The 22,741-nt window shown below is 41.7% G+C and overlaps 1 protein-coding gene across 1 annotated transcript in view; it reads left to right on the top strand.

Annotated features, from left to right (window-relative positions):
- Window positions 1-22,741, top strand: part of LOC139751141 (uncharacterized) — a 295,019-nt gene that overhangs the window by 250,973 nt on the left and 21,305 nt on the right. The window contains exons 5-9 of the mRNA XM_071666239.1: window positions 4,434-4,601; window positions 4,776-4,914; window positions 5,784-6,206; window positions 19,312-19,417; window positions 22,180-22,228. Coding sequence (XP_071522340.1) covers window positions 4,434-4,601; window positions 4,776-4,914; window positions 5,784-6,206; window positions 19,312-19,417; window positions 22,180-22,228 — 885 coding nt within the window. The remainder of the gene's footprint in view (window positions 1-4,433; window positions 4,602-4,775; window positions 4,915-5,783; window positions 6,207-19,311; window positions 19,418-22,179; window positions 22,229-22,741) is intronic.

The following is a 22,741-nucleotide window of genomic DNA, read 5'->3' as shown; positions in this document are numbered from 1 at the left end:
TCTCCTTTCTTCTCATCTTGGTTGCATCCACATACATTTAGACACCCCAATCTGAGTCTTCGAGGAGGATGAGCACTTCCTGCGTGACTCCTTTTTCTGTTTCCCCTTTTAGAAAGTTGAAATACAAGGAGGGGAGGGTTTCCAGCCCCCCGCTCCCGTTCCCCTTAGCCGCCTTCTACGACACGTGAGGAGTGCGTGGGAAGTATTCTTTCTCCCCTTTCCTCAGGGATATATATATATATATATATATATATATATATATATATATATATATATATATATATATATATATATATATATATATTATCCCTGGGGATTGGGGAGAAAGACTACTTCCCACATATTCCCTGCATGTCGTAGAGGCGACTGAAAGGGGAGGTAGCTTGGGGCTGGAAATCCTCCCCTCCCGTTTTTTACTTTTCTACAAATAAAAAGAACAGAGAAGGGGGGCCAAGTGAGGATATTCCTTCTAAAGCTCAGTCCTCTGTTCTTAAAGCCACCTCACTAACGTGGTAAATGGCGAATATGTATGTGAGATATATATATATATATATATATATATATATATATATATATATATATATATATAATATATATATATATATATATTATCCTAGGGGATAGGGAAGAAAGAATACTTCCCACGTATTCACTGCGTGTCGTAGAAGACAACTAAAAGGGAAGGGAGCGGGGGGCTAGAAATCCTCCCCTCGTTTTTTTTTTTTTTTTTCTAATCTTCCAAAGGAAGGAACAGAGAAGGAGGCCGGGTGAGGATGTTTCCTCAGAGGCCCGGTCCTCTGTTCTTAACGCTACCTCGTTGACGCGGGAAATGGCGAATAGTATGAAAGAAAGATATATATATATATATATATATATATATATATATATATATATATATATATATATATATATATATATATATATATATATATATGTATTCCGTCCTTACCACAGGGAAATGAAACACAATATGTTCCCAAGTGCACTTTCGTGTAATGATCACATCATCAGGGGAGATACAGAAAAAAATATAACAGTCAGTTGATATACAACGAAGAGACGTAGCTAGGACGCCATTTGGTAAACAAGTTACTACTCGGGTGGAGGAAGTCACTTGTTTACGAAATGGAGTCCTAGCTACGTCTCTTTGTTGTATATCAGCTGACTGTAATATTCATTTCCTGTATTCCCCCTGATGATGTGATAGTTACACGAAAGGGCACTTAGAAACATATGGTGCTTCATTCCCTGTGGTAAGGACGGAATTTATTTGATCACATGCTCATTTGTGATCTCTTACGATATTATTGGTGTACGTGAGGTGTTCAGTGTTGTAAATGGAAATGGTGAAGATCTTGTAGATTTGTGTGCTGAAAAAGGATTGGTGATTGGGAATACCTGGTTTAAAAAGAGAGATATGCATAAGTATACATATGTAAGCAGGAGAGATGGCTAGAGAGCGTTATTGAATTACGTGTTAATTGACAGGCGCGCGAAAGAGAGGCTTTTGGATGTTAATGTGCTGAGAGGTGCAACTGGGGGGAATGTCTCACCATTATCTTGTGGAGGCGAAGGTGAAGATTTGTAGAGGTTTTCAGAAAAGAAGAGAGAACGTTGGGGTGAAGAGAGTGGTGAGAGTAAGTGAGCTTGGAAAGAAGACTTGTGTGAGGAAGTACCAGGAGAGATTGAGTGCAGAATGGGAAAAGGTGAGAGCAGATGACGTAAGGGGAGTGGGGGAGGAATGGAATGTATTTAGGGAAGCAGTGATGGCTTGCGCAAAAGATGCCTGAGGCATGAGAAAGGTGGGAGGTGGGCAGATTAGAAAGGGTAGTGAGTGGTGGGATGAAGAAGTAAGATTATTAGTGAAAGAGAAGAGAGGCATTTGGACGATTTTTGCAGGGAAATAGTGCAAATGAGTGGGAGATGTATAAAAGGAAGAGGCAAGACGTCAAGATAAAGGTGCAAGTGGTGAAAAAGAGAGCAAATGAGAGTTAGGGTGAGAGTATCATTAAATTTTAGGAAAAATAAGATGTTTTGGAAGGAGGTAAATAAAGTGCGTAAGACAAGAGAACAAATGGGAGCATCGGTGAAGAGGGCAAATGGGGAGATAATAACAAGTGGTAGTGAAATGAGAGGGAGATGGAGTGAGTACTGTGAAATTTTGTTGAATGTGTGTAATGATATAGAGGCAGATATAGTCTGTTTTGGTCGAGGTGGTTTGCGAAGTGAGAGGGTCAGGGGAAATGGTTTGGGATACAGAGAAGAGGTAGTGAAAGCTTTGCGGAAGTTGAAAGCCGGCAAAGCGGCGGGTTTGGATGGTATTGCTGTGGAATTTATTGAAAAAGGATGTGACTGTGTTGTTGACTGGTTGGTGAGGATATTCAGTGTATGTATGGTTCATGGTGAAGTGCCTAAAGATTGGCGGAATGCATGTATAGTGCCATTGTACAAAGGCAAAGGGGATAAAGGTGAGTGTTCAAATTACTGAGGTATAAGTTTGTTGAGTATTCCTGGGAAATAATATGGGAAGGTATTGATTGAGAAGGTCAAGCGATGTACATAGCATCAGATTGGGAAAAGCAGTGTGGTTTCAGAAGTGGTAGAGGATGTGTGGATCAGATGTTTGCTTTGAAGAATGTATGTGAGAAATACTTAGAAAAACAGATGGATTTGTATGTAGCATATATGGGTCTGGAGAAGGCATATCATAGAATTGATAAAGATGCCCTGTGGAAGGTATTGATAGTATATGGCGTGGGAGGTAAGTTGCTAAAAGCAGTGAAAAGCTTTTATCGAGGATGTAAGGCATGTGTACGAGTAGGAAGAGAGGAAAGTGATTGGTTCCCAGTGAATGTCGGTTTGCGGCAAGGGTGCGTGATGTCTCCTTGGTTGTTTAATTTGTTTATGGATGGGGTTGTTAGGGAGATAAATGCAAGAGTTTTGGAGAGAGGAGCAAGTATGCAGTCTGTTGTGGATGAGAGGGCTTGGGAAGTGAGTCAGTTGTTCGCTGATGATACAGCGCTGGGGGCTGATTCGGATGAGAAACTGCAGAAGTTGGTAATGTGTGTGAAAGAAGAAAGCTGAGAGTAAATGTGAATAAGAGCAAGGTTATTAGGTTCAGTAGGGTTGAGGGACAAGTCAACTGGGAGGTAAGTTTGAATGGAGAAAAACTGGAGGAAGTGAAGTGTTTTAGATATCTGGGAATGAATATGGTAGCGGATGGAGCCATGGAAGCGGAAATGAGTCACAAGGTGGGGGAGGAGGCGAAGGTACTGGGAGCGTTGAATAATGTGTGGAAGGCGAGAACATCATCTCGGAAAGCAAAAATGGGTATGTTTGAAGGAATAATGGTTCCAACAATGTTATATGGTTGCGAGGCGTGGGCTAAAGATAGGGTTGTGCGGAGGAAGGTGTATGTGTTGGAAATGAGATGTTTGAGGACAAAATATGGTGTGAGGTGGTTTGATCGAGTAAGTAATGAAAGGATAAGAGAGATATGTGGTAATAAAAAGCGTGTGGTTGAGAGAGCAGAAGAGGGTGTATTGATATGGTTTGGTCACATGGAGAGAATGAGTGAGGAAAGATTGACAAAGAGGATATATGTGTCAGAGGTGGAGGGAACGAGAAATGGGAGACGAAATTGGAGGTGTAGGGATGGAGTGAAAAAGAGTTTGAGCGATTGGGGCCCGAACATGCAGGAGGGCGAAAGCCGTGCAAGGAATAGTGTGAATTGGAACGATGTGGTATACCGGGGTCGACGTGCTGTCAATGGATTGAACCAGGGCATGTGAAGCGTCCGGGGTAAACCATGGAGAGTTTTGTGGGGCCTGGATGTGGAAAGGGAGCTGTGGTTTCGGTGCATTATACATGACAGCTAGAGACTGAGTGTGAACGAATATGGTCTTTGTTGTCTTTTCCTAGCGCTACCTCGCGCGCGTGCAGGGGGAGGAGGGTGTCATTTCATGTGTGGCGGGGTGGCGACAGGAATGAATAAAGGCAGACAGTATGAATTATGTACATATGTATATATGTATATGTCTGTGTATGTATATATATGTATACGTTGAAATGTATGGGTAAGTATATGTGCGTGTGTGGACGTGTATGTATATATATATATGTGTATATGGGTGGGTTGGGCCATTCTTTCGTCTGTTTCCTTGCGTTACTTCGCTAACGCGGAAAACAGCGACAAAGTATATTATATATATATATATATATATATATATATATATATATATATATATATATATATATATATATATATATATATCGCCGGTTACCATGTCAGTAAGGTAGCGCCTGGAACAAACGAAAAAAGGTCGCATCCACCATTTATTAACACAAAGTACTCTACTTCTCATTTTGTTTTTGTTCTTAAGGATGTATCCCACTTGAGTCACTAACGTGATCCTCGTCCATCCCTCCCCCAGGACCATTGATCTGGCCCAAGTTCTTCCCCCAGTGTGGGGGAAGCAAGCAGTCGCCCGTGGCCTTGGACTCGGCATCCTCCCTGGCGCCCTACAGGTGGCCACCCTTAGGCTTCAAGAACTACGACAAGGTCCCCAGCAGCATGACCCTCATCAACAACGGTCACGTAGGTACGTACACACACACAACACACACACACACACACACACACACACCAAACTGAACACGTTCCTCCACTGGCCCTCAACCTCCGTCCAGTGGACACCAGACTGAACACGTTCCCCCAGTAGCCCTCAACCTCCGTACAGTGGACACTAGACTGAACACGTTCCACCTTTCCACAGCCCAGGTCGAGGCGGAGCTGAGCGAGAGGGCGACGGTGCAGGGCGGGGAACTGGGCGGGCACTTCGCCTTCTTGCAGTTCCACTTCCACTGGGGCGCCACCAATAGGAGAGGCTCTGAACACACCATTGACGGCAAGAGGTGGGTGGTTCACGGGGCCGTCAACTTACCGGTGTGGCTTGTGGCAGGTGGAGGATCCTAGGTGGAGTGTTGGGGGCATGGCAGGTACAAGGACGGTAGACCGTTGCGATCAGCAGACATCACGCAGCATATAGTAAGGGAGGTCAGGTCGTTGTATTGAGCACATAACACGCATTATGTATCACAAGAACAGTAGGTCTTTGTCGTAAGTATGATAACACACAACATGAAGTACAGTGATTGTAAGTAGTTCTGGTCAGCATTTAACGTGTGGTGTGTAGTAAAAGGACGTTACATTGTTGTTGTCATCAGGTTAGGCAGCCGTGGTGGAGGTGGGCGCGCAGGCCAGGTACACACCCCAGGCAGTGTTGCCATAGTTCTCTGGTGCATCGAAGAGACTTAACTGTACTTAGGCAACCCTGTGGAATACAAAGTTCACTTGGTTCAGTCAGACCCATAACAGCTACCATGGTCTGGCTTTACTGCAATATACCTGAAATACAGTCCATTGTAACTCATCAAGAAGAGGAGGGGGGGGGGTTACGAGTGCATTGTGAGATGTTGTAGTAGTTATATTCATCTTTTCTTGGCACGACCCAACTACACCCGAATTGGTTTTAGGCTTCCCGTTCCTTGTATAGTCCCAGGTGTTCATAATCATAAGGCCCCGGTGAGTGAGGATGAATGTTGACAATGTGTAGACAAATCACACTTGGTCAAGTGACATCTGTCCCACACTAGAGGCTTTTCTCCCTCATGGTTTGTGTCGTCCATTAAATGCCAGATTGTCTGCATGAATTGCTCTTGACTGTGTGTTCTTGATCGTCCTCACGCGATATGGTCATGTTTGCAACGTAGATTCTCTGCAGATTCCCCGCTGAGCTGCACCTGGTGCACTACAACACAGAGTACGGCAGCGTGGAGGAAGCTGTCAAGTACGAGGACGGTTTGGCTGTGCTGGGTATCATGCTGGTCATCTCTCCCACCGACAACCCGAAGCTGGACAACATCATCAAAGGCCTCTCCAGAGTCATCACTGATGGCAAGTATTCTGCACTGACTGCAGCTCTCACTCGGTGCATCCCCTGCTCGGTGCATCACCTGCAGCTCTCACTCGATGCATCACCTTCATCTTCTTCCTCCCTCCAGCACGACGGTATGCCATCATATCCAAGGGGTTGTACCGTCGTGCTCGAGGATCGTACCATCGTAGATGAACCTCCTAAATCGTTATTACACTACATGTATGAAGCATTAATGTTGTACTTTGGTAGAAGACGTGGCATGGGAAAGTCATGATGTCGACCAGTCCTCACTCGCCTCGTATACGCAACCTCACGTTCAGTTAACCTTTTTTTTTTCTGTTTCACTCACTTTGTTTATCACGTACTGCCTCGTAGGGATGATATTACAGATACTCGCCAAACATGAATGTGTAGAACTACACCTACGGTCCCCATAGATATGCGTCTTCATTCCCGTAATGATAGCCACTGCTCAGGGGAGATCGAAACACCGCCCGAGGGGAGGCGAGGATGGTCGCATGAACTATACCGGGGCGAATTTGTGCGGGTAAAGCGTGAGGAAATGGAGGTGAAAGACAAATATATCTTTTTCTGTAATTATTTAACTAACATTTGCCGTCTTTCCACCAACGTTTCTTCTACAGAGCACCATCTGTTCATTCACTCTCCAACTATGTTTTTCTTTTCGAGGTTCATTTGTCTAATGGTATTTTGATTCATCCTTTTCACATCTTCATCCACAACGTACATTCACGATTCACCAGCCTGCCTGTAGCATGCCTCTGGATCTCCAACTTTTTGTGTCATATGACTTCAGATTTGTCTTCCAATTACCACTGTTTTCTTCACTTTCGCCAATTGCTTAATGCTAGGCTGGGCTTTAAAATCGCCTTGGGACAACGCTTCAATCCCATCCTAGCATTGTGATGATAAACAGAGAATCTGATCATTTGTCCTTTAAAATCTACAGGAAGCCTACCAACTCTGAGACTTCTATTCATTAATTCTTAGTACATGATCCTGCTATAAAAATGTCTGTAGTTATGTCTGTGTTTTTAAGAGCACTACGGATATGTGATCCCATAGGCCTGGTAGATGAATGTAGTCAGGTAAGACGTATCTTTAGGCAGTTGAATTATCCCAGTAAGCTTTGTAAACAAAGCTTACTGGAGTGCTAGGAAGACATTTTATGCTTCTTGTAACAAAGATGTGACAAATAAGGACAAGTCTATAAGTTTAGTGTTGCCCTGTTCTCCAAACTTTGGCGAATTTAAAATTACATGTTCTAAAAAACAGTTCTTGTCATGTTGCTTTCCACTACAATAACACCATCAGCAAGACCTTAATGAATAGTAGACCAAACCATGAGACAATTGGGAGTGTATACGCTGTCAAATGCAAAACATGTAAATATATTTATGTAGGCCAGACTGGTAAGACTATAACGGAGAGGTGGTATGGGCATCAACACTCCCTACGGAGGAATGACCACAAAAATGCGATCGCTAAACATTGTCGTGAAATTGTTACCCCACAGATCTTGAAAATCCCTTTATTTTATACCCCTATGCTGATTAAGCTGCACGTAACGTCATGGAATCTGTCTGAATTGGTGAATTGCTAATACTAAGGACTTTAATTTCTCCCCAGGCAATTTCAAAGCCCATCCTAGCATTGCCCAAATCATCATGAGAGAATTGACAAAGCAAGAAAACAAAAAAAAGTTGTTCATGACACTCAGCTACCCAGGTCATCCCCCGCCACCTAACCCTCCTTAATCACTCTCCCTTACAAGGGTAACGACCAGACACAGCAGACTGTGCTCGGCCTAGACGATTGGTGTTGGACGGCGGGAACCAAGTGTGCTCTTCGGGTTAAAAAGAATTTAAGTACTGGTATCTGTCGTGTCCATTATATATATATATATATATATATATATATATATATATATATATATATATATATATATATATATATATATATCTTTTCTTTCAAACTATTCGCCATTTCCCGCATTAGCGAGGTAGCGTTAAGAACAGAGGACTGAGCCTTTGAAGGACAGGTAATTATCAGTGAAGGAGCAGGTGATTATCAGTGAAGGAGCAGGTAATTATCAGTGAAGGAGCAGTGATTATCAGTGAAGGAGCAGGTAATTATCAGTGAAGGACAGGTAATTATCAGTGAAGAGCAGTAATTATCAGTGAAGGAGCAGGTGATTATCAGTGAAGGAAGCAGGTAATTATCAGTGAAGGTGCAGGTAATTATCAGTTAAGGAGCAGGTAATTAACAGTGAAGGAGCAGGTAATTATCAGTGAAGGTGCAGGTAATTATCAGTTAAGGAGCAGGTAATTATCAGTTAAGGAGCAGGTAATTAACAGTGAAGGAGCAGGTAATTATCAGTGAAGGAGAGGTAATTATCAGTGAAGGAGCAGTGATTATCAGTGAAGGAGCAGTAATTATCAGTGAAGGAAGCAGGTAATTATCAGTTAAGGAGCAGGTAATTATGAGTGAAGGAGCAGGTAATTATGTTAAGGAGCAGGTAATTATCAGTGAAGGAGCAGGTAATTAACAGTGAAGGAGCAGGTAATTATCAGTGAAGGAGCAGTAATTATCAGTGAAGGAAGCAGGTAATTATCAGTTAAGGAGCAGGTAATTATGTTAAGGAGCACAGGTAATTATGTTAAGGAGCACAGGTTAATTATGTTAAGGAGCAGGTAATTATCAGTGAAGGAGAGGTAATTATCAGTGAAGGAGTAGGTAATTATGAGTGAAGGAGCAGGTAATTATCAGTTAAGGAGCAGGTAATTATGAGTGAAGGAGCAGGTTAATTATCAGTGAAGGAGAGGTAATTATCAGTGAAGAGCAGTAATTATCAGTGAAGGAGCAGGTAATTATCAGTGAAGGAAGCAGGTAATTATCAGTGAAGGAGCAGTAATTATCAGTGAAGGTGCAGGTAATTATCAGTGAGGAGCAGGTAATTATGAGTGAAGGAGCAGGTAATTATGTTAAGGAGCACAGTAATTATGTTAAGGAGCACAGTAATTATGTTAAGGAGCACAGGTAATTATGTTAAGGAGCACAGGTAATTATGTTAAGGAGCACAGGTTAATTATGTTAAGGAGCACAGTAATTATGTTAAGGAGCACAGGTAATTATGTTAAGGAGCACAGGTTAATTATGTTAAGGAGCACAGGTAATTATGTTAAGGAGCACAGGTTAATTATGTTAAGGAGCACAGTAATTATGTTAAGGAGCACAGGTAATTATGTTAAGGAGCACAGGTAATTATGTTAAGGAGCACAGTAATTATGTTAAGGAGCAGGTAATTATGTTAAGGAGCACAGGTAATTATGTTAAGGAGCAGGTAATTAACAGTGAAGGAGCAGGTAATTATGTTAAGGAGCACAGGTTAATTATGTTAAGGAGCACAGGTTAATTATGTTAAGGAGCACAGGTTAATTATGTTAAGGAGCAGGTAATTATGAGTGAAGGAGCAGGTAATTAACAGTGAAGGAGCAGGTAATTATCAGTGAAGGAGAGGTAATTATCAGTGAAGAGCAGTAATTATCAGTGAAGGAGCAGGTAATTATCAGTGAAGGAGCAGGTTAATTATCAGTGAAGAGCAGGTAATTATCAGTTAAGGAGCAGGTAATTATGTTAAGGAGCACAGTAATTATGTTAAGGAGCAGGTAATTATGTTAAGGAGCACAGTAATTATGTTAAGGAGCACAGTAATTATGTTAAGGAGCACAGGTAATTATGTAAGGAGCACAGGTAATTATGTTAAGGAGCAGGTAATTATCAGTGAAGGAGCAGGTAATTATCAGTGAAGGAGCAGGTAATTAACAGTGAAGGAGCAGGTTATTATGAGTGAAGGAGCAGGTAATTATGTTAAGGAGCAGGTAATTAACAGTGAAGGAGCAGGTGATTATCAGTGAAGGACAGGTAATTATCAGTTAAGGAGCAGGTAATTATGTTAAGGAGCACAGTAATTATGTTAAGGAGCACAGTAATTATGTTAAGGAGCAGGTAATTATGTTAAGGAGCACAGGTAATTATGTTAAGGAGCACAGGTAATTATGTTAAGGAGCAGGTAATTATCAGTGAAGGAGCAGGTAATTAACAGTGAAGGAGCAGGTTAATTATCAGTGAAGAGCAGTAATTATCAGTGAAGGACAGGTAATTATCAGTGAAGAGCAGTAATTATCAGTGAAGGAAGCAGGTAATTATCAGTTAAGGAGCAGGTAATTATGTTAAGGAGCACAGTAATTATGTTAAGGAGCACAGGTAATTATGTTAAGGAGCAGGTAATTATCAGTTAAGGAGCAGGTAATTAACAGTGAAGGAGCAGGTAATTATCAGTGAAGGAGCAGGTAATTATCAGTGAAGGAGCAGGTAATTATGTTAAGGAGCACAGGTAATTATGTAAGGAGCACAGGTAATTATGTTAAGGAGCACAGGTAATTATGTTAAGGAGCACAGGTAATTATGTTAAGGAGCAGGTAATTATCAGTGAAGGAGCAGGTAATTATCAGTGAAGGAGCAGGTAATTATCAGTTAAGGAGCAGGTAATTATCAGTGAAGGAGCAGGTAATTATCAGTGAAGGAGCAGGTAATTATCAGTGAAGGAGCAGGTAATTATCAGTGAAGGAGCAGGTAATTATCAGTGAAGGAGCAGGTAATTAACAGTGAAGGAGCAGGTAATTATGTTAAGGAGCAGGTAATTATCAGTTAAGGAGCAGGTAATTATCAGTTAAGGAGCAGGTAATTATCAGTTAAGGAGCAGGTAATTATCAGTTAAGGAGCAGGTAATTATCAGTTAAGGAGCAGGTAATTATGTTAAGGAGCACAGGTAATTATGTTAAGGAGCAGGTAATTATCAGTGAAGGAGCAGGTAATTATCAGTGAAGGAGCAGGTAATTATCAGTGAAGGAGCAGGTAATTATCAGTGAAGGAGTAGGTAATTATGAGTGAAGGAGCAGGTAATTATCAGTGAAGGAGCAGGTAATTATGTTAAGGAGCAGGTAATTATGTTAAGGAGCACAGGTAATTATGTAAGGAGCACAGGTAATTATGTTAAGGAGCACAGGTAATTATGTTAAGGAGCACAGTAATTATGTTAAGGAGCAGGTAATTATCAGTGAAGGAGCAGGTAATTATCAGTGAAGGAGCAGGTAATTATCAGTGAAGGAGCAGGTAATTATCAGTTAAGGAGCAGGTAATTATCAGTGAAGGAGCAGGTAATTATCAGTGAAGGAGCAGGTAATTATCAGTGAAGGAGCAGGTAATTATCAGTGAAGGAGCAGGTAATTATCAGTGAAGGAGCAGGTAATTATGAGTGAAGGAGCAGGTAATTATCAGTGAAGGAGCAGGTAATTATCAGTGAAGGAGCAGGTAATTATCAGTGAAGAGCAGGTAATTATCAGTTAAGGAGCAGGTAATTATCAGTGAAGGAGCAGGTAATTATCAGTGAAGGAGCAGGTAATTATCAGTTAAGGAGCAGGTAATTATCAGTGAAGGAGCAGGTAATTATCAGTGAAGGAGCAGGTAATTATCAGTGAAGGAGCAGGTAATTATCAGTGAAGGAGCAGGTAATTATCAGTGAAGGAGCAGGTAATTATGAGTGAAGGAGCAGGTAATTATGTTAAGGAGCACAGTAATTATGTTAAGGAGCACAGGTTAATTATGTTAAGGAGCACAGTAATTATGTTAAGGAGCAGGTAATTATCAGTTAAGGAGCAGGTAATTATGTTAAGGAGCACAGGTAATTATGTTAAGGAGCACAGGTAATTATGTTAAGGAGCACAGTAATTATGTTAAGGAGCACAGGTAATTATGTTAAGGAGCACAGTAATTATGTTAAGGAGCAGGTAATTATCAGTTAAGGAGCAGGTAATTAACAGTGAAGGAGCAGGTAATTAACAGTGAAGGAGCAGGTGATTATCAGTGAAGGAGCAGGTAATTATGTTAAGGAGCACAGTAATTATGTTAAGGAGCACAGTAATTATGTTAAGGAGCACAGGTTAATTATGTTAAGGAGCACAGTAATTATGTTAAGGAGCACAGGTAATTATGTTAAGGAGCACAGGTAATTATGTTAAGGAGCACAGGTAATTATGTTAAGGAGCACAGGTAATTATGTTAAGGAGCACAGGTAATTATGTTAAGGAGCACAGGTAATTATGTTAAGGAGCACAGTAATTATGTTAAGGAGCAGGTAATTATGAGTGAAGGAGCAGGTGATTATCAGTGAAGGAGCAGGTGATTATCAGTGAAGGAGTAGGTAATTATGAGTGAAGGAGCAGGTAATTATGTTAAGGAGCACAGTAATTATGTTAAGGAGCAGGTAATTAACAGTGAAGGAGCAGGTGATTATCAGTGAAGGAGCAGTGATTATCAGTGAAGGACAGGTAATTATCAGTGAAGAGCAGGTAATTATCAGTGAAGGAGCAGGTAATTATCAGTGAAGGAGCAGGTAATTATCAGTGAAGGAGCAGGTGATTATCAGTGAAGGAGCAGGTGATTATCAGTGAAGGAGCAGTGATTATCAGTGAAGGACAGGTAATTATCAGTTAAGGAGCAGGTAATTATGTTAAGGAGCACAGGTAATTATGTTAAGGAGCACAGGTAATTATGTTAAGGAGCACAGGTAATTATGTTAAGGAGCACAGGTAATTATGTTAAGGAGCACAGGTAATTATGTTAAGGAGCACAGGTAATTATGTTAAGGAGCAGGTAATTAACAGTGAAGGAGCAGGTGATTATCAGTGAAGGAGAGGTAATTATCAGTGAAGAGCAGTAATTATCAGTGAAGGAGCAGGTGATTATCAGTGAAGGAGCAGGTAATTATGTTAAGGAGCACAGTAATTATGTTAAGGAGCACAGGTAATTATGTAAGGAGCACAGGTAATTATGTTAAGGAGCACAGGTTAATTATGTTAAGGAGCAGGTAATTATCAGTGAAGGAGCAGTGATTATCAGTGAAGGAGCAGGTTAATTATGTTAAGGAGCACAGGTAATTATGTTAAGGAGCACAGGTAATTATGTTAAGGAGCACAGGTTAATTATGTTAAGGAGCACAGGTTAATTATGTTAAGGAGCAGGTAATTATGTTAAGGAGCACAGTAATTATGTTAAGGAGCACAGTAATTATGTTAAGGAGCACAGTAATTATGTTAAGGAGCACAGTAATTATGTTAAGGAGCACAGTAATTATGTTAAGGAGCACAGGTAATTATGTTAAGGAGCAGGTAATTATGTTAAGGAGCAGGTAATTATGTTAAGGAGCAGGTAATTATCAGTGAAGAGCAGGTAATTATGTTAAGGAGCACAGTAATTATGTTAAGGAGCACAGGTTAATTATGTTAAGGAGCAGGTAATTATGTTAAGGAGCACAGTAATTATGTTAAGGAGCAGGTAATTATGTTAAGGAGCACAGTAATTATGTTAAGGAGCACAGGTTAATTATGTTAAGGAGCAGGTAATTATGTTAAGGAGCACAGGTAATTATGTTAAGGAGCACAGTAATTATGTTAAGGAGCAGGTAATTATGTTAAGGAGCACAGTAATTATGTTAAGGAGCACAGGTTAATTATGTTAAGGAGCACAGGTTAATTATGTTAAGGAGCACAGTAATTATGTTAAGGAGCACAGTAATTATGTTAAGGAGCAGGTAATTATGTTAAGGAGCAGGTAATTATGTTAAGGAGCACAGGTAATTATGTTAAGGAGCACAGTAATTATGTTAAGGAGCAGGTAATTATGTTAAGGAGCAGGTAATTATGTTAAGGAGCACAGGTAATTATGTTAAGGAGCACAGGTTAATTATGTTAAGGAGCACAGTAATTATGTTAAGGAGCAGGTAATTATGTTAAGGAGCACAGTAATTATGTTAAGGAGCACAGTAATTATGTTAAGGAGCACAGTAATTATGTTAAGGAGCAGGTAATTATGTTAAGGAGCACAGTAATTATGTTAAGGAGCACAGGTTAATTATGTTAAGGAGCAGGTAATTATGTTAAGGAGCACAGGTAATTATGTTAAGGAGCACAGGTAATTATGTTAAGGAGCACAGGTAATTATGTTAAGGAGCACAGGTAATTATGTTAAGGAGCAGGTAATTATGTTAAGGAGCAGGTAATTATGTTAAGGAGCAGGTAATTATGTTAAGGAGCACAGTAATTATGTTAAGGAGCACAGTAATTATGTTAAGGAGCACAGGTAATTATGTTAAGGAGCAGGTAATTATGTTAAGGAGCACAGTAATTATGTTAAGGAGCACAGTAATTATGTTAAGGAGCACAGTAATTATGTTAAGGAGCACAGTAATTATGTTAAGGAGCAGGTAATTATCAGTGAAGGAGCAGTGATTATCAGTGAAGGAGCAGTAATTATCAGTGAAGAGCAGTAATTATCAGTGAAGGAGCAGGTAATTATCAGTGAAGGAGCAGGTAATTATGTTAAGGAGCAGGTAATTATCAGTGAAGAGCAGTAATTATCAGTGAAGAGCAGGTAATTATCAGTTAAGGAGCAGGTAATTAACAGTGAAGGAGCAGGTAATTATCAGTGAAGAGCAGTAATTATCAGTGAAGAGCAGTAATTATCAGTGAAGAGCAGGTAATTATCAGTTAAGGAGCAGGTAATTATGTTAAGGAGCACAGTAATTATGTTAAGGAGCACAGTAATTATGTTAAGGAGCAGGTAATTATCAGTGAAGGAGCAGGTGATTATCAGTGAAGGAGCAGGTGATTATCAGTGAAGGACAGGTAATTATCAGTGAAGAGCAGTAATTATCAGTGAAGAGCAGTAATTATCAGTGAAGAGCAGTAATTATCAGTGAAGGAGCAGGTAATTATCAGTGAAGGAGCAGTAATTATCAGTGAAGAGCAGTAATTATCAGTGAAGAGCAGTAATTATCAGTGAAGGACAGGTAATTATCAGTGAAGGAGCAGGTAATTATCAGTGAAGGAAGCAGGTAATTATCAGTGAAGGACAGGTAATTATCAGTGAAGAGCAGTAATTATCAGTGAAGAGCAGTAATTATCAGTGAAGAGCAGTAATTATCAGTGAAGGAGCAGGTAATTAACAGTGAAGGAGCAGGTTATTATGAGTGAAGGAGCAGTAATTATCAGTGAAGGACAGGTAATTATCAGTGAAGAGCAGTAATTATCAGTGAAGGACAGGTAATTATCAGTGAAGGTGCAGGTAATTATCAGTTAAGGAGCAGGTAATTAACAGTGAAGGAGCAGGTTAATTATCAGTGAAGGAGCAGGTTAATTATCAGTGAAGGAGCAGGTAATTAACAGTGAAGGAGCAGGTAATTAACAGTGAAGGAGCAGGTGATTATCAGTGAAGGAGCAGTAATTATCAGTGAAGAGCAGTAATTATCAGTGAAGAGCAGTAATTATCAGTGAAGAGCAGTAATTATCAGTGAAGAGCAGTAATTATCAGTGAAGAGCAGTAATTATCAGTGAAGAGCAGTAATTATCAGTGAAGGACAGGTAATTATCAGTGAAGGTGCAGGTAATTATCAGTGAAGAGCAGTAATTATCAGTGAAGAGCAGTAATTATCAGTGAAGGACAGGTAATTATCAGTGAAGAGCAGTAATTATCAGTGAAGGAGCAGTAATTATCAGTGAAGAGCAGTAATTATCAGTGAAGGAGCAGTGATTATCAGTGAAGGAGCAGTGATTATCAGTGAAGGAGCAGGTTAATTATCAGTGAAGAGCAGTAATTATCAGTGAAGGACAGGTAATTATCAGTGAAGAGCAGTAATTATCAGTGAAGGAGCAGGTAATTATCAGTTAAGGAGCAGGTAATTAACAGTGAAGGAGCAGGTAATTAACAGTGAAGGAGCAGGTAATTATCAGTGAAGGACAGGTAATTATCAGTGAAGGTGCAGGTAATTATCAGTGAAGAGCAGTAATTATCAGTGAAGAGCAGTAATTATCAGTGAAGGACAGGTAATTATCAGTGAAGAGCAGTAATTATCAGTGAAGGACAGGTAATTATCAGTGAAGGAGCAGGTAATTAACAGTGAAGGAGCAGGTGATTATCAGTGAAGGAGCAGGTGATTATCAGTGAAGGAAGCAGGTAATTATCAGTGAAGAGCAGTAATTATCAGTGAAGAGCAGTAATTATCAGTGAAGGAGCAGGTGATTATCAGTGAAGGACAGGTAATTATCAGTGAAGGAGCAGTAATTATCAGTGAAGGAGCAGGTAATTATCAGTGAAGGAGCAGGTGATTATCAGTGAAGGAGCAGGTAATTATCAGTGAAGAGCAGTAATTATCAGTGAAGGACAGGTAATTATCAGTGAAGGAGCAGGTAATTATGAGTGAAGGAGCAGGTAATTATCAGTGAAGGAGCAGGTTATTATGAGTGAAGGAGCAGGTAATTATCAGTGAAGGAGCAGGTAATTATCAGTGAAGGAGCAGGTAATTATCAGTGAAGGAGCAGGTAATTATGTTAAGGAGCAGGTAATTATGTTAAGGAGCACAGGTAATTATGTTAAGGAGCAGGTAATTATGTTAAGGAGCAGGTAATTATGTTAAGGAGCACAGGTAATTATGTTAAGGAGCACAGGTAATTATGTTAAGGAGCATAGGTAATTATGTTAAGGAGCAGGTAATTATGTTAAGGAGCACAGGTAATTATGTTAAGGGACTGGGAGGGAAGAGTTACGTAGGATGGTGCTAGCATATCACAGGCACTGAGGACGTAAGTTCAAAGGTGATTTTGCAGACGTGGACGTAAACAGCCATACGAGAGCAAGTAGAGAGGAGGAGGTTTTGTGAGAGAGTCATTGAGATATGTGGACAATACAGGAAATACGGTTTCTAAAACGTCACCACACGGGAGAGAGAGAGAGAGAGAGAGAGAGAGAGAGAGAGAGAGAGAGAGAGAGAGAGAGAGAGAGAGAGAGAGAGAGAGAGAGAATACAGCAAGTGGATAATTTCCTGCAGAGGAGAACACACCTTAAGGAGAGGCAGTGTGGTTCCAGGGAAGCCGTCTACTGCTGGTGTAGCGCCCTCCTCCTCCTCCTGCTGCTGCTCCGTGCCTTCATGCTGCTACTGTACCGCCCTCCTCCTACTACTTCAGTGCCGTCACTCTGCTTCTACAGTACCGGCATACTGCCACTGTGGTAGTGTCATACTGCCACTGTGGTAGCGTCATACTGCCGCTGTGGTAGTGTCATACTGCCACTGTGGTAGTGTCATACTGCCACTGTGGTAGCGTCATACTGCCGCTGTGGTAGCAACATACTGCCACTGTGATAGCGTCACACTGCCACTGTGGTAGCGTCATACTGCCACTGTGGTAGCGTCATACTGCCACTGTGGTAGCGTCATACTGCCACTGTGGTAGCGTCATACTGCCACTGTGGTAGCAACATACTGCCACTGTGGTAGCGTCATACTGCCACTGTGGTAGCGTCATACTGCCACTGTGGTAGCGTCATACTGCCACTGTGATCGCAACATACTGCCACTGTGGTAGCGTCATACTGCCACTGTGGTAGCGTCATACTGCCACTGTGATAGCAACATACTGCCACTGTGGTAGCGTCATACTGCCACTGTGGTAGCGTCATACTGCCACTGTGATAGCAACATACTGCCACTGTGGTAGCAACATACTGCCATTGTGGTAGCATCATACTGCCACTGTGGTAGCGTCATACTGCCACTGTGATAGCAACATACTGCCACTGTGGTAGCGTCATACCGCCGCTGTGGTAGCGTCATACTGCCACTGTGGTAGCGTCATACTGCCACTGTGATAGCGTCATACTGCCACTGTGGTAGCGTCATACTGCCACTGTGGTAGCGTCATACTGCCACTGTGGTAGCGTCATACTGCCACTGTGGTAGCATCATACTGCCACTGTGGTAGCGTCATACTGCCACTGTGGTAGCGTCATACTGCCACTGTGGTAGCGTCATACTGCCACTGTGGTAGCGTCATACTGCCACTGTGATAGCAACATACTGCCACTGTGGTAGCATCATACTGCCACTGTGGTAGCGTCATACTGCCACTGTGATAGCAACATACTGCCACTGTGGTAGCATCATACTGCCACTGTGGTAGCGTCATACTGCCACTGTGATTGCAACATACTGCTACTGTGGTAGCGTCATACTGCCACTGTGGTAGCGTCATACTGCCACTGCGGTAGCGTCATACTGCCGCTGTGATTGCAACATACTGCCACTGTGGTAGCGTCATACTGCCACTGTGGTAGCGTCATACTGCCACTGTGGTAGCGTCATACTGCCACTGTGATTGCAACATACTGCCAATGTGGTAGCGTCATACTGCCACTGTGGTAGCGTCATACTGCCGCTGTGATTGCAACATACTGCCACTGTGGTAGCGTCATACTGCCGCTGTGATTGCAACATACTGCCACTGTGGTAGCGTCATACTGCCACTGTGATTGCAACATACTGCCACTGTGGTAGCGTCATACTGCCACTGTGGTAGCGTCATACTGCCGCTGTGATTGCAACATACTGCCACTGTGGTAGCGTCATACTGCCACTGTGGTAGCGTCATACTGCCGCTGTGATTGCAACATACTGCCACTGTGGTAGCGTCATACTGCCACTGTGGTAGCGTCATACTGCCACTGTGATTGCAACATACTGCCACTGTGGTAGCGTCATACTGCCACTGTGGTAGCGTCATACTGCCACTGTGGTAGCGTCATACTGCCACTGTGATTGCAACATACTGCCACTGTGGTAGCGTCATACTGCCACTGTGGTAGCGTCATACTGCCGCTGTGATTGCAACATACTGCCGCTGTAGGGCCGTCATATTGTTCTTCCTCAGTGTACATGCTGGCACCAGTTATGAGCCAGGTTATGTCACAGTGTACCACTACTGGAGTCTCTATGGTGGCGCAACACGTCAGGATCAAATCATTATGGTGTTTGTTAATATTAACATTGTCATTATGGTGTTCGGTAATATCAACATAGTGTCATCATGATGTTCATAAATGTTAACATAGTGTCATTATGGTGTTCGTTAATATTAACATAGTGTCATCATGATGTTCATTGATATTAACATAGTGTCATCACGATGTTCATTAATATTAAAATAGTGTCATTGTGGTGTTCGTTAATATTAATAGTGTCAAGTTTGGTGAGAAATTTTGCCACATTTCACATGATTCATATATATATATATATATATATATATATATATATATATATATATATATATATATATATATATATATATATATATATATATATTCATTTGCTGCAGTAGCTGATGTTATTGTATGATTTCAAGTGTAACGTTAATTTATGATAACACTCGCTGGCTGTGTGTCATGTTGATGTATCAGGTTAAACATGGCGCTTTCTTCTGCAGCTGGCCGAGTTCCGCAAGCTTCAGGAGGAGAATGGTCTGCCCCTGGTCGACAACTTCCGACCAGTCCAGCCTCTCAATGGCCGCACGGTGAGACATGCCCCCACACACACACACACCCTTGCCTGACTTCCTCCACCCGCACACTGATGAATCGGGTGTGAGAAATCCTCTCTCTCTCTCTCTCTCTCTCTCTCTCTCTCTCTCTCTCTCTCTATATATATATATATATATATATATATATATATATATATATATATATATATATACATACATACATACATACATACATACAGACACACACACACACACACACACACACACACACCCACCCTCACGTGATCGCCGTTTCCCATTTTAGCGAGGTCGCGCCAGGAACAGACGAAGAAAGGCCTCATCAACTCATTCATTCTCTAGCTGTCATGTGTAATGCACCGCAACCACAGCTCCCTATCCAAAACCAGGCCCCACAGACCTTTCCATGGTCTTCCCCAGCCGGATCACATACCCTGGTTCACTCTTGACAGCACGTCAACCTTTGTGTACCATAATGATTCATTTCACTCTATCCCGTGCACGGCTTTCACCCTCCTGCACGTTCAGGCTCCAGTCACTCGGAATCATTTCACTCCGTCCTTCCATCTCCGAAAACTGTTTAATGGTCTAACTAACTACAGTTGACCTGGACTTGACCTTGTATACACCACAGGTAGAACATCTTTCTGGCTGTACCGGATCTCTTCCTCGTGATTGGCTGCTTCCCATTTTTCGCTCCGCCCCCTTTGCTGCCGTAAACGCTAAATCGCTAACTACTTTTGCTAAAGACACGAGTGGTTATCAGCCTTACTCCTGTTTATGTACGGAGCTTTCGTGGTTTTCCCTCATCTTTTCCCATCCTTTGTGTTCCACCTTTCCTTGCCATTGTGGTAGATGCCCATATCGCTCCACATATAGCACCAATGAGTTTTGTGTTTTATGAGTACGTGATGATTTCAATGCTTTGTCAAACGTTTCTCCACACCACAACTCGACTCACCACAGTAATATTAACAGTCATCACAGGATATTCGATACACGACACTGAGCTCACAATCAGAATCAACTTCTTTGCATCTATTCTTGATCTTTTTTTCCCCTATCTTTGTGCTAAACGCCATAGCCACCCTCATTCCTACTTTCATGAAGAATCTATCCAAACTTCGAGTTTTCTTTGAGTTAGGAACTGTGATGTAATCTTCTTTTATTCTCTCATTATTGCCATTACCTAATCTGTAATTTTCTTTGCTTAAGTCTTTGACTTGCATATCAGTCCTCTAGGGAACTTTTGTATCTTAAAAGCTTCAGTTATATGTTAAACTGGTGGACAACCTGTGGAGTTCTGTGCTGAAAAGGACTGGTGGTTGGGAATACCTGCTTTTAAAAGAGTGGCTTACATAAGTATACCTGGGTGAGTCAGAAATGGGGCATAACTGGAGTGTGCGCTAATTGATAGACGTACAAAGAAGAGACTCTTGGATGTGAATGTATTGAGAGGAGCAGCTGATAGGATGTCTGATCCTTACATGGTGGAAGCGAGGTACAGATTTGCAGAGACTTTAAGTAAAGAGGGAATGATGTGAGTGGGAAGTGATTTGTGAAAGTGAGTAAGCTTGGAAGAGAGGCTTGTGTGAAGAGATACCAGGAGAGATTGAGTGTATAATGGCAAGAGGTAAGATTCAATGAAGCTAGGGGAGTGGATGATGAATGGGAGGTGTTTAGGGAAGCAGTACTTAAATGTGCGAGAATAGTGTGTGGCATGCGGAGGGTGGGAGGTGGACAGGTGAGAAAAGTGAGTGAATGGCGGGATGAAGAAGTAAGTTGCTAGTGAAAGAGAAAAGAGAGGTGTATGGGTGTCTTTTGCAGAAAGGCGGCAAGAGTTGAAGAGGTAGATGCAGGGGCCGAAAAAGATGGCAAGTGAGAGTTGGGGTGAGTATCAGCAAAGTTAATGGAGAATAAGATGTTTTGGAAGGACGATAATAGGAAGCGAAAAATAAGAGGACAAATGAGAACATCAGTGAAAGGGGCAAATGGGGAAGTGGTAGCAGGCGGTGATGGGTTGAAGTGCTGGAGAGGTTGTTTAATGTGCTTGATAAGGTGGCAAATATAGGATGTTATAGCCAGAGAGGTGTGCGAAGTGAGGGTCATGAAAAGGGGTTAAGTGGTGAAAGCCTTGCGTTAGGTGAAGTGTGGCAAAGCAAAGTGAATGGAATTAGTTGAATTTCTAAAGTGTGTGACTGTGTTGTTGAGTTGTAAGTTAGCCGAAGATGGGCATGTTTGAAAGTGCCGAAAGTCCAGACGGTGTTGTATGGATGTGTGAAGCATGGACTTAGTTTTTTTGGAATGAAACGATTGAGGACAGTAGGTTGTTAGAGGAGGGTTGATCGAGTAAGTATTGATAGGATAAAGAGAGGCCTGGTAATAAGAGTGTGCTTGAGAGAGCTGAAGAGGGGGTGTTGAAATAGTTTAGTCGTATGGAGAGAATAAGTGGGTCCTGTACATGTGTTAGGGTGGTATACATGTGTCAGGATGGTATACTCGTGTTAAGGTGGTATACATGTGCCAGAATGGTATACACTTTTCAAGATGGTAAACATGTATCAGGATGGTATACACGTGTCAGGATAGTACACAAGTGTCGTGTTGTACCTACACAACACAGTCGTCCATGTACACTTATATACACATAATGAACTCTGGGGTGGCGCGGGGAGCTTGGATCTGGGAGAGCTCTCTGTGCTCCCCACAAGGAGATGCCCCGCTAAGATCTCTATAAAGAAAGTAATCATGAAAAGTTGAACCTTTGTCTGTTGCAGGTGTTCATGGGCGGCAAGAAGCCTTACTGGGGCTACAAGGGTGAATTTGGTAAGTGTGTCTTTTATTCCTATTGTTGCTCTTGGTGAGTGTTACCTGTTATTCCTTGTGTTGCTCTTGGTGAGTGTTACCTGTAATTCCTTGTGTGTCTCTTGGTGAGTGTTACCTGTTATTCCTTGTGTTGCTCTTGGTGAGTGTTACCTGTTATTCCTTGTGTGTCTCTTGGTGAGTGTTACCTGTTATTCCTTGTGTTGCTGTTGGAGTGTGTTCCCGCCTATTCCTTGTGTGTCTCTTGGTGAGTGTTACCTGTTATTCCTTGTGTTGCTGTTGGAGTGTGTTCCCGCCTATTCCTTGTGTGTCTCTTGGTGAGTGTTACCTGTTATTCCTTGTGTTGCTTTTGGTAAATGGTCCACAACTGTTTGTTATTCACGTGTTTTTCACAAGTTCCTATTTTTTTTTTTTTCTGTGTTCGTCTTTCTACTTCCCAAGATCCATTCTTCTATTGCTACCAACTGTTTTCACATCCAGTTCGTATATGTATATATGTATAAGGTCTAGACAGTA

Source organism: Panulirus ornatus, chromosome 11, assembly GCF_036320965.1.
Source record: "Panulirus ornatus isolate Po-2019 chromosome 11, ASM3632096v1, whole genome shotgun sequence".
Classification (NCBI taxonomy): domain Eukaryota; kingdom Metazoa; phylum Arthropoda; class Malacostraca; order Decapoda; family Palinuridae; genus Panulirus; species Panulirus ornatus.
This window is presented reverse-complemented; position numbering and strand designations above follow the sequence as displayed.